At 34.8% G+C, this 13,149-nt stretch overlaps 1 protein-coding gene across 2 annotated transcripts in view; it reads left to right on the top strand.

The window, feature by feature from the left end:
• yes1 (YES proto-oncogene 1, Src family tyrosine kinase) overlaps positions 1 to 12,065 on the top strand; it is a 71,623-nt gene extending 59,558 nt beyond the window's left edge. For both annotated transcript variants that reach the window (XM_073043608.1, XM_073043599.1), the window contains one exon: positions 8,474 to 12,065. In XM_073043608.1, the coding sequence (XP_072899709.1) occupies positions 8,474 to 8,682 (209 nt within the window). In that variant the 3' untranslated portion in view covers positions 8,683 to 12,065. The remainder of the gene's footprint in view (positions 1 to 8,473) is intronic.
• Positions 12,066 to 13,149: the final 1,084 nt, after the last annotated feature.

Here is a 13,149-nt window from a genome sequence, read left to right as displayed (position 1 = left end):
TTGACATAATTAAATCTTCCACTACCAAAATCCTGTAATTGCTATTTTATTGGAGAAACTGTACAAAATACTTTGACTTTAAGAACTGGCAGGGAACAAGTGGTTTGCAGCAAGTGACTCATTTCCCGGTGTAACAAACCATCCTGGCATAGAACCATAGAACATTACAGCACAGAAACAGGCCTTTTGGCTCTTCTTGGCTGTGCCAAACCATTTCTCTGCCTAGGCCCACTGACCGCAACCTGGCCCATATCCCTCCATACACCTCTCATCCATGTACCTGTCCAAGATTTTCTTAAATGTTAAAAGTGAGCCCACATTTACCACTTCATCTGGCAGCTCATTCTACACTCCCACCACCCTCTGAGTTAAGAAACTCCCCCAATGTTTCCTTTAAACTTCTCCCCCTTCGCCCTTAACCCATGTCCTCTTTTTTTTTCTCCCCTAGCCTCAGTGGAAAAAGCCTGCTTGCATTCACTCTATCTATACTCATCATAATTTTATATACCTCTATCAAATCTCCCCTCATTCTTCTACACTCCAGGGTATAAAGTCCTTTCTTTTCTTTCTTTTCAAATCTTTTTATTAATTTTTAAGAAAAACATAAGAAAAATATAAGTACAAAACATTTGAGAGTACATAATAGATTAATTAACAATCAAATATGTATTAATCACTACATAAAGTCTCCCAAACTCATAGTATAATGTAAAGGAATTAAGAAAAAAAAGAAAAGAAACCCCCCCCCAAGAAAAAAAAACAACTAAACAAAAACTAAAAAAAAAACTAACCAACATGGGCAATTGCATAATGTTAAATACATACAGTAGTGCCAATGACTCCCAACCTCCATCCACACAATTCAGGATAGTAACAATAAGGTTCAGGATCAGACCATTTAATTCATATGAAAATGTTGAATAAATGGTCTCCAAGTTTCCTCAAATTTAACTGAAGAATCAAAAACCACACTTCTAATTTTTTCTAAACTCAAACAGGAAATAGTTTGAGAAAACCACTGAAATACAGTTGGAGGGTTAATTTCTTTCCAATTCAGTAAAATAGATCTTCTAGCCATTAGTGTAACAAATGCAATCATTCGTTGAGATGAAGCGGATAAACGCTTCTTATCTATCATTGGTAGACCAAAAATTGCGGTAAAAGGATGTAGTTGGAGATTAATATTTAAGACTCTTGAAATAATATTAAAAATATCTTTCCAATAGTTTTGTAAACAAGGACAAGACCAAAACATATGGGTCAACGAAGCAATATCAGAATGACATCTATCACAGGTTGGATTAACATAAGAATAAAATCGAGCAAGTTTATCTTTAGACATGTGAGCTCTATGTACAACCTTAAATTGTATTAGAGCATGTTTAGCACAGATAGAGGATGAGTTTACCAATGATAAAATTTTTTCCCATTGCTCAGTAGATATAGGGCAATGCAATTCTTCCTGCCATTCCTTCTTAATTTTTTCTGATATATCTGGTTGTACATTCATAATCATATTATAAATGATAGCTACTAAGCCCTTTTGACAAGGATTAAGAGCTAAAATTCTTTCTGTAATGTCCAATAGACATTCTTTCGAAAAAGACTTTAGTTCATTATATAAAAAATTTCTAACTTGTAAATATCTAAAAAAATGGGTTTTAGATAAATTATATTTATTAGATAACTGTTCAAAGGACATAATGTTATCATCCAAAAACAGATCACGAAAACATGTTATACCTTTTGTTTTCCATAAAAGAAAAGCTTGATCTATAGATGATGGTCGGAAAAAGTAGTTAGATATTATAGGACTTGACAGCATAAACTTATTCAAACCAAAAAATTTACGAAATTGAAACCAGATTCGTAATGTATACTTGACTATAGGATTAGTTATCTGTTTATTCGTTTTGAATAACGAAAAAGGAAGTGAAGATCCTAAGATTGAGATCAATGAGAAATCTTGCACAGATTTACATTCCAAATTTACCCATTGTGGGCCAGCAACTGTAGTCGATTCTTGTGTCCAAAATATCAAATACCGTATATTAACTGCCCAATAGTAAAATCTTAAATTTGGTAGAGCCAAGCCGCCCTCCTTCTTAGGCTTCTGTAAATATTTTTTACCTAGCCTAGGATTTTTGTTCTGCCACAAATACGAAGATATTTTAGAGTCAACTATATCAAAAAAAGATTTAGGAATAAAAATTGGTAATGCTTGAAATAGATATAGAAATTTAGGTAGTATCATCATCTTAATGGCATTAATTCTACCTACCAAAGACAAAGATAGTGGGGACCACCTATTAGCAAGTTGCTTAATTTGATCTATTAAAGGCAAAAAATTAGTTTTAAATAAATCTTTATGTTTTTTAGTAATTTTAATACCTAAATAAGTAAAATAGTCTGTAACAATTCTATATGGTACCTGATTATAAATTGAAGTATGCATATTTAATGGAAAAAGTTCATTCTTATTAAAATTCAATTTATATCCAGAAAAATTACTAAATTGAGCAAGCAAAGAAGAAATAGCAGGAATAGATCTTTCAGGGTCAGATATATATAATAACAAATCATCCGCATATAATGATACCTTATACATCGTCTCCCCACGGGTAATACCCAAAATATTGGGTGATTCACGAATAGCTATAGCCAAGGGTTCTAAAGCAATATCAAATAATAAAGGGCTTAAAGGACAACCTTGCCTTGTGCCCCGAAATAACTGAAAAAAAGGGGATCTTTGATTATTGGTGAAGACCGAAGCTAAAGGTTTCTGATATATTAATTTAATCCATGATATAAATTTTGAACTAAAATTAAAATGTTGCAAAGTATTAAATAAATATGACCATTCGACTCTATCAAATGCTTTTTCGGCATCTAAAGAAATGACACATTCTGGGATTTTAGATGAAGAGGTATAAACAATATTAATTAATTTTCTAATGTTAAAAGATGAATAGCGATTTTTAATAAATCCAGTCTGATCCTCAGAAATAATCCGAGGCAATATATTTTCTAATCTAATAGCCAAAATTTTACTAAAAATCTTAAAATCCGTATTCAGCAAAGATATAGGCCGATAGGATGCACATTCAGTGGGGTCTTTCTATCTTTTTTAAGAATTAAGGAAATAGAAGCTTCATAAAAAGATTGTGGTAGTTTACCTATACTTAATGCATCTTTAAAAATTTTACAAAGCCAAGGAGAAAGTATAGAAGAAAAGGATTTAAAAAATTCTGCAGAAAAACCATCTGGACCCGAAGCTTTACCCGAGTTCATTGAGAAAATAGCCTTTTCTATTTCAGACTCCGTAATAGGTGTGTCCAAAAATACACTATCCTCAACAGTTACTTTTGGAATATTCAATTTCCTTAAGAATTCATTCATTATAGAAGAGTCCTTAGTACTTTCTGATTGATATAAAGAATTATAAAAATCTTGGAAGGCTTTATTTATCTCTTTATGATCAATCGTCAAAGTACCATCTTGTTTACGAATCTTAGTCATTTGTCGCTTATCCGAAACAATTTTCAATTGGTTAGCTAGTAGTTTACCAGACTTATCTCCATATGTATAGAATTGAGCTTTCGATTTAATTAACTGACTTTCAATCGAGGAGGTTAATAATAAACTATGCTCCATTTGAAGTTCCACCCTTTCTTTATAAAGTTCTTTACTAGGGGTCAATGAGTAGATCTTGTCAATTGCCTTAATTTTATCAACTAATGTTAATATTTTAGAATTAGTTTGTTTCCTAACTCCGGCAGAATATGAAATAATCTGTCCACGAATATATGCCTTAAAAGTATCCCACAAAATTCCACTAGAGATCTCTGCTGTAGAATTTATTGAGAAAAACAAATCAATTTGCTGTTTAATAAAGTTAACAAAGTCAGAGTCCTGCAGTAAAACAGGATTAAACCTCCAACCTTTAGTACTAATATATGAATCCGTCACCTTAATAGATAACTTCAAAGGTGCATGATCAGATATAGCAATTGTCATATTTGCAATCCATAACATCAATAAGTAAATGCTGATCAATGAAAAAGTAATCAATTCTTGAGTAATTATGATGCACATGGGAAAAGTATGAGAACTCTTTGTCATTAGGGTGTAGAAAACGCCAAATTTCACAAATAGCTGAATCAATCATAAAAGAATTAATAAGAGAAGCCGATTTGTTCGGAAAAGTTTGAGTGGGCTTGGATCTATCCATCAAAGGGTTTAGACAACAATTAAAATCCCCGCCCATTATCAATCTATATTGATTCAGATTAGGAAAGGATGTAAATAAGCATTTAAAAAATTCAGGACAGTCAGTATTTGGAGCATAAACATTAACTAAAACAACTTTTTGATTAAAAAGTAAACCAGTAATAAGCAAAAATCTACCTTGCGGATCTGAAATTGTTTCATGATGTATAAAAGCAGTTGATGAATCTATAAAAATAGAAACACCTCTCACTTTGGCTTGCGAATTTGAGTGATACTGTTGGCCCTTCCAAAACCTAAACAACCGCTGACTATCCACCTTCCTTACATGAGTCTCTTGTACAAAAATAACATTAGCATTCATTCTGTGGAATACTTTGAATACTTTTTTCCGTTTGATCAGATGATTTAAACCATTAGTATTCCAAGAAACAAAGTTAATAGTCTTATCCATATTGACAATATATATTACAGTTAACACATAAGTTTGAAAGAAAAGTGAACTCATGAACCCGGAAGAAGGAAGGAAGTTCAAGGGGAAACCGGAAGTCACAGCACTGCAGCCATTTTTGTAGTTTCATATAAGCCCATGAAATAAAACTAAGCAAAAAGCAAGCGAAAAAAAGAGAAAAAAGAAAAATCCCCCTCCCACCACCCTCAAAACCCCAGGAAAAAAGCCAAAAAGAGGCAAGCGAGCGATCTAATACTAAAATTACCCCCTTGTCTCAAGACGGCAACTCGAACGTAACAAAGTTAAAAAAAATACAAACAACCCACATTATAAAAAAGGGTTGATATAACAAAAGTTAAAATATAAAATTAGTGTTATAAATGTATATAAACAAAAGGGTTAAAAAAATTAAAACAATAAATGAAAGTTTAAAACTTTCAAACACATCAAAACAGTTATGACGCTGCAAACACTGGAGTCTGTCGGGAAGAAGAAACGCCATTTTATTTTTTCCCAATCTTAATATTCAAATGTTAAAAGTGTAAAAAAGAGCGTATATCGATTTAAAAAAAAAGAAAAACAAAAAAGAAGAAAAAAACCCTAATAGGTCATTTTCAACGCTAATAGATTAATAATATGAAAAAATATAAAGTCAGAATAAGCCCAGCAAAAAAAGAGAGAGCTTTAACCGTATGTAAGAAATACATGTAAACCGTATCAAAAAAAAAACCCAAACGTCAATCTATAACAGATCCGAATCTATAGGCTAAATTACATTGGTCAGCCCGATAAAATGTCATTGTTCCAGGAAACCTTGAGCATCCGCTGGCGATTTAAACAGCCGAATAGTTCCATCTTGGAGGGTGACTTTCAGGTGTGCTGGAAATAGCAACGCTTGCTTGTAGCCTTTCTGGTGAAAATTCAACATAACCGATCTAAAAGCCAGCCTAGCCCGTAATACCTCCGGGCTATAGTCCTCCAGAATGCGAAAATTGAAGTTTTGATAGGTTATCATGCCTTTTTTACGAGCCGCACGAATCAGACGTTCTTTGATATGAGGATAATGGATTCTGAGGATTACGTGTCGTGATTTCAGACTTGAATCTGCCTGAAATCGTGATACCCGATGTGCCCGATCGATTATCGGGGGGTTATCCAGGACCTCTGCGCCCAGGACATCCACTAGAAATTTAGAGAAGAAAACGGTCAGATCACCGCTTTCAAATTTTTCCGGGATCCCAATTAACCGAAGATTTTGTCTTCGAGAGCGATTTTCCAAATCAGTAATTTTAACTTTATAACGATCCATCTGTTGGAACGTCGAAGTTTGCTCTTCTTGTATTTTTTCGATTATACGATCCTTCTTACGAGCGGCTTCTTCAAGAACCAAAATGCTTGCTTGTTGTTTTTGTGATTCCAGTGAAAGGGTCAGGAACTTTTCTTCGAGTGATTTCAAACGTTCGTCATACTGTGAAAATCTTGCGAATAATTTTTTCTCCAGATCTTCAAATTTAGCTTCTATAAACTTCACAACTACTTCTAAAGTTATCGGTTCTTTCGTCTGTTTCGGTTCTTTTGCTTTAGACATTTCAGCAAGTTGAGAATAATTCAAATAGTTTAAAAAGAAAAATTCTATATGTTTAGACCCCTTTAGAATAAGTTTAAGGGGTGTTTGTAGGTTAAAAAAACGTAAAAGGTTTGGAGCAAAGCCTAGATGCGGTTTACTCCATGAGCGCCATCTTGAGACTCCCCCGAATAAAGTCCTAACCTATTCAACCTTTCTCTGTAACTCAGTTTCTCAAGTCCCAGCAACATTCTTGTAAACCTTCTGTGCACGCTTTCAACCTTACTAATACCCTTCCTGTAATTCGGTGTCCAAAACTCAATACAATACTCCAAATTCAGCCTCACCAGTGCCTTATACAACCTCACCATAACATTGCAACTCTTATACTCAATACTTTGATTTATAAAGGGCTACGTGCCAAAAGCTCTCTTTACTACCCTATCTACCTGTGACGCCACCTTTAAGGAATTTTGTATCTGTATTCCTAGATCCCTCTGTTCTACTGCACTCCTCAGTGCCCTACCATTTACCTTGTATGTTCTACCTTGGTTTTTCCTTCCAAAGTGCAATACCTCACACTTGTCTGTATTAAACTCCATCTGCCATTTCTCGGCCCATATTTCCAGCTGGTCCAGATCCCTCTGCAAGCTTTGAAAACCTTTCCTCACTGTCCACTATACTTCCAATCTTTGTATCATCAGCAAATTTGCTGATCCAATTTACCACATTATCATCCAGATCATTGATATAGATGGCAAATAACAATGGACCCAGCACTGATCCCTGTGGCACACCACTAGTCACAGGCCTCCAATCAGAGTAGCAATCCTCCACTTCCACTCTCTGGCTTCTCCCATTGAGCCAATGTCTAATCCAATTTACTGTCTCATCATGTATACTTAGTGACTGAATCTTCCTAACTAACCTCCCAGGCAGGACCTTGTCAAAGGCCTTACTGAAGTCCACGTAGACAACATCCACTGCCTTCCCTTCATCCACTTTCCTTGTAACCTCCTCGAAAAACTCTAATAGATTTGTTAAACATGACCTACCACACACATAGCTGTGTTGACTGTCCCTAATAAGTCCCTGTCTATCTAAATACTTGTAGATCCTATCTCTTAGTACTCCTTCCAGTAATTTACCGGCCTATAATTTCTTGGATTACTTCTAGAGCCGTTTTTAAACAACGGAACAACGGCATCTGTAAGGCATGGCTGGAATGTAATGGAAGACCCTGCACTTGTCTGTTTGAATGCAGTTTCAGCAATGATTGAACTTCATGGTCACCCAGGACAAAGCAACCTACTTAATTGACAGTTCTTCCATAACTTAAGTGTTTTCTGTTTATACTAGCAGTGCATCATGTCTCCAGCGTGTGTGCATGCTCTATAAGTGGCACTGCAGCAAATCACCAAGACTATTTTGACATCATTACCAAATTCACAAACCTAACTTGGTGTTACAATTTCATTGCCACAAAACTTGCAGAGGTTAGGTGGGCAACTCATAGACATGTCCCTAACAGTACAAATAAATAGTTGCCCTAATAACTGAACCTACATCCCACAAATCAATAAAAAAAATGAAAATATTATTTAAAAAAACTAAATTGTACAGACTGCTATTAGACAATTGCTTTCAATTTTGGTATTTCCCTCTGGAGCTTCAGAGAAATATTCAAAAAGTTACACTTATAGTAGTGTGGTACTACTTCAGAACTACAAGGGAAATTCATAGGTCTCAGCAGAGTTATGTAGTGAAATGTGCACTAGTTTCACATTTTTAGGAATTGAATATTTTGTGTTCACTGTTATGGAAATGATCATTAAGTGTTTTCAGAAACTAGTTGAGGCAATTGGCTAAAAGTACTGTTTTGCAACTTGGCACCAAAATGTAGACTGGAAATATGTGAGGAAAAATAATTCAGTTCCACTGATTGAAATTACAATCACTTTAGTCTTGCATAAACTTTCATGATAATGAAAAGTAGTTTTCAGAATTTAAAATGCAATCTATATATTCAAAATCGATTTCTGAAATCTTTTGAATGTACTACTAAAATCTGTACAGCCTGCTTTTAGTTTCTGTTCAGTTTCAATGTACAGGTTTGTGATGGTTACGGGACACTCAGAGCTATTTGCCTATTTCTAATCTGAGTAACAGATTGTAAATGCTTTTAATTCAATAAATAGATCTGATTGAATTATTACTCTTCTCATTTTCAGGTATGGTGAACAGGGAAGTTTTGGAGCAGGTGGAACGGGGCTACAGAATGCCTTGTCCTCAGGGATGTCCAGAGTCTCTGCACGAGCTCATGAAACAGTGTTGGAAGAAAGATCCTGATGAAAGACCAACGTTTGAATACATACAATCCTTCCTAGAAGATTACTTTACTGCTACAGAGCCCCAGTATCAACCTGGAGATAATCTATAAGCCAAGTCAACTGCAGTAGGCTGTTGGTCTGCCAAGATTGTAGGTGTCTTGCTTCTTGACACAATCAACACTATAGCCCATTTGGAATGCCACTATGCAGTTGCACAGAACCACTTTTTGTTTCTTGAACATGTATCATCATTTGCCATTTCACTTCAGGGTACTAAGGAGTTTTTTATGAACACTAGTTGTTTTTAGCCCATGTTTTTAAATGTGAAGAGATATAATCATGTAAAACACTAATCTAAATATTAACTAAAATCCACTATTTTTGAAAAGGAGTAAATTTTCAATGTCTGATAAGCCTCTTTGGGTTAAGTTTGCCCAGGATTTTTTTTAAATATAGGGTGCGTGCAGGAGTTGATCTAGTTTGGCAGACCTCAGTAATCAGATGACTGTAAGCATGAGTATTGCACTGTGTTCAATACTTCTACTGATGTAACTGGAAATACAGCATGAGATTTTAAATTTTATACATAGTTTGAGTTTAATTCAGAAATGCAGGAAAATAATGAACACATTTTGTACTTTATGAACTAAACTACAATCTTTTAAACTTGAAATCATGTAATATTAGCTTCGAAATAGGTTTGGGGTGCTTTTTGATTTTTGGCAAAAGTTGGTTTCTAAGGAACAAATTTCCTTTAGTGACTGTAAAAGGCTTGGTATTTATGATATCGCTATTTTGCTAAAGAAAATTAGAAAGCATAAGCAAAGAAAATAAGCGTAACTTGAAGCTTCAGACATTCAAACATATCGAGCAATAATTGACGCAGTGTTATTGCTGCAATGTGATATTGACCAAGGTAGAAATGTCTATCATGTGTGAACAGCAACACTAAGTTTATTAAGGATAAATTAAAAAATGCTAGAACTACATAGCATTTCAGTAAGGTTAATATATACTGTGGGAGGAATGCTGAAATTTAGTCATGACCTTATCAGCACTGAAGCACAATTCCCTCAAGGTGGGCAATAGCATTTTCTGCGTAGTCTAATTTCCAAATGTTTACAGAACTTGTTCCATCCATGGAAGTTTTTTTCTACAGAGCATATCTTCTTAATTAGTGCCATCAATAGTACATTTTTTCCTTCAATATATTTTGTGATAGTTTTAAATCTGTATGAAATCATAGAATCTCTAATTTTTGTTCATAACCTTTTTGAAAATAGCCAAGCCTGGGTGTTTGTTTTCTGTACTAATTTCAGATCTCCTTTGCCAGAAAGCTTTCTAGTGATTATTTTCATTAATGGACAGAATCATTCCTGTAACAACAATTGTTCAGTAAATAAACACAAATTTGTGTTACCACTTTGCTAAAAGAGGAAAAATGGCTTGTTTTCACTTTATCTTTTTGACTTCCTGTACCCTCAAACAAAATATAATGCAATACATGATTTTCTGTTCTGTTTCATTTATAGTGTGCACTTGTAAAATCTGCTTAATTGATTTTCCATCTCTTAAAGCAATTTCCAAATTTGTGGGGAAAATATGCTCAAAGGATTTCTCTGAAACTGCCATACTCATAATTTTCTGTGCATGAATACATATTACCGGTACTTACTAGGTTTTGAAGTATTGCCATCAAATGATGGGAGTTGTGCAGCTGGGAAAACAAAATGGAATCATAATATTCATAAAACAAAATATTGTGAAGAGGGAAAACAAAATGGAATCATAAAATCAATTCCATAACCACTCTGGTATAATGTAAAAGGTATATTTTCATGCATTGCTTAAAATCATGTAAATCCACCTTTTTGCAATATTTAAGAAAACCATGTTTTTGTTTTGAAATTTGTCCTCGCAAATTAATCAGTTCTGGGTTTTTTTTACAGGGTAGACTTGAGTTGAAGCTTTTGTAAAAATGTAGACTTTTGCTAACATTCAACATGATTGTGTGTTGATGGTAGTTTGGGTATTAGCTCCTCATGTTAGACTGTTCAGGTGAAAGATACCTTAGTAAGAGTGGCTGTATGGCACAGTTATCTCTAACTAACCACAAAGGAAAATGATAGTTTGTGAAATACTGTCACACAGACAATGTATGCTCCAGAGAGTTGAAAGATAAAGCATGTTAAAAACAATGAAACAATCTGAATCTAGTAATTGATCTTAAAGTGATAGTCGATGTTTTCTTTGCCAAGCATTACATTAATTTTCTTTAGTTTCAATATGTAACAAAGAGATGACATGGGATTGCAATAACCAATTTTACTGCCAGATTGAACTGCATGTTACTCAATCCTAGTACTTGATTTCAAGATATAAATGGTTATAATGTATAAATGTAACCAGGAGTCTGTGCTTGGCACAGATTATTCTTCTATTGCTGGATCAGCTATTACTTCTCACGAGGTGGTGATGGTGGCAAGCCAGTGCCTTGGATTGCTGCTGACCTTCTGTTGAAGAAGCACCCACATGTAAAGTGTTACAGGATTTCAGCCCAGTAATGAAAGGAGTAACAATATAATCCTATGTCTCAATCTTGGAGAATACCACACACGATGGTGCCAATATTTAATCTATGATGTTTCTTAAATTTCTGAAGCTCTAAAGTAGGGACTTACCAAAAAAAAACTACAATACTGTTGCATTGACATTATCTTGTTACTTATATTCAATTTGAGCTACATGTGTGCAGTTTTGTTTTCAATTTGATCCTAAAGCCAAAATAGTCTCTCACAGCAAACATTGACTTTCAATGCTGTAGCACCACCATGGCTCTTTCTCATTGACCTGCACTACTCTGCACCCCCACACATGCACACAAACCACCCCACCATTGGGTTACGACAATTTGGGTAATGGAGATACACCCTCATGGAATTCACAAATTATCTGAGATATGGAATAGAAATTCACTATTATGGAATTCATGTAGGGGAAACATAAACACAAATTGTATACTTGTAACCTCCCAGCTATTGTCTAAATATCACAGCTACCCGTTCACCCAGAGAGCCATTTAAGAGACTTGATTCAGAAACTGACAAAACAATCTTTCCTATTAACTAAAACAACCCTTCTGCTTGCATTTGATTTGGTTTCGCGGTGAACTGTTCAAACTGCTTAGCTTGACTATTGGATAAGGTTGCATCTTTTTAGCTTTCATGAAAAGATAGATTGAAGATATTGAGAATTGTGAAGAATACTGATTTCAATTGTGGAGGAAATTTTAAAGGGCTTTTGGTAATTGCTTGCAAATGAAGATGTGAACCCTAATTAGTGTGTTTTAAACCAGTATCACTCAATTGTCTGCAATTTTTAATTCAACAGATCTGATTTTAAGAACTGTTGTGTTTTGGTTTATGTATCTAGGTAAGTCTTGTGTTTAAAGAACATCATTCCAGTCAGCTTGTTATAAACATCCAATCAGAAATTTGGATCTTTCTCTTATTCTTGGTTTCAATAATCTCCCACATTTTCTCTTAGAACTTGCCAAGGGAGTAGGATGTATTTTGCAGAAAAAAATAAATTTTAATACTGTAAATTGAAACAATTCAGTTGATTCCCTGGCTGGAGATTACTTCAATCAGACAAACTGCTACTTTGTTTAAAATATACATTGAAATCTAAGCAGGAGATAATCAGCAGATACTGGAAATCCAAGCAACACACACAAAATGCTGGAGGAACTTAACAGGCCAGGCAGTATCTATGGAAAATAGTACAGTCAGTATTTTGGGCTGAGACCCTCCATCAGGACAGAAATATAAGCTTCCCATTCATTTGGTTAAACTTGCCTCTGAGCTGGTAGCAAGTTTCCCAGTTTCAAAATTCAGGAGGGAAAATCTAGTAGAAACACATCTCAACTTAAAACAGGGGTTTACGTTATGAAAAATTGCTATCGGCAGTTAGTAATTTAATCCCGCTCCTTGCCCCATAATAACTTAGGGGTAACTGGTATCTTTAAAAGTCTGCATGGCCACAATCCCCATTTCTGTAATTCTGTGCTAATCTTTGACAATCCATATCCTAAATTTTACAGGGCAGCAAATGGTCTTTACTCTTTTCATTCATCTTTCTAAAATACGTCATGGGAATTTTGACATAATAGGGAGCGTTGCCTCCTCAGCACTTCGGTTTGATCCTGCACTCGGGTGCAGTCCAGATGGAGTTTATGTGTTGTTTCTCTCTGTAACAGTGTACTCTGATTTGCTCCCACATTCTAAAGATGCTTGCATGTTAATTGATCACAAAGTTGTCCCTTAGTATCAGTAAGTGGAGAAAATAAAGGGCGTTGATGGGTGTGTCAGAGAGGATAAGTTGGTGCGAGGTGTAAAGGGACTGATAGGATTGCTGGCATGGCAATTGGTATGGACCTGATTGAATACCCTTGTGCCTTTTTAATAAGGGCAGGTATTTTACTCTGATGTAGCTAAGTAAATATTAGTTGTTTTGTTGGCCATAGAGCAATTAAAATATGGAAGAAAACGTCAAACTCGAATGGTTCAAGGTCAGTG

This window comes from Hemitrygon akajei, chromosome 1 (assembly GCF_048418815.1).
Source record: "Hemitrygon akajei chromosome 1, sHemAka1.3, whole genome shotgun sequence".
Taxonomy (NCBI): Eukaryota; Metazoa; Chordata; class Chondrichthyes; order Myliobatiformes; family Dasyatidae; genus Hemitrygon; species Hemitrygon akajei.
This window is presented reverse-complemented; position numbering and strand designations above follow the sequence as displayed.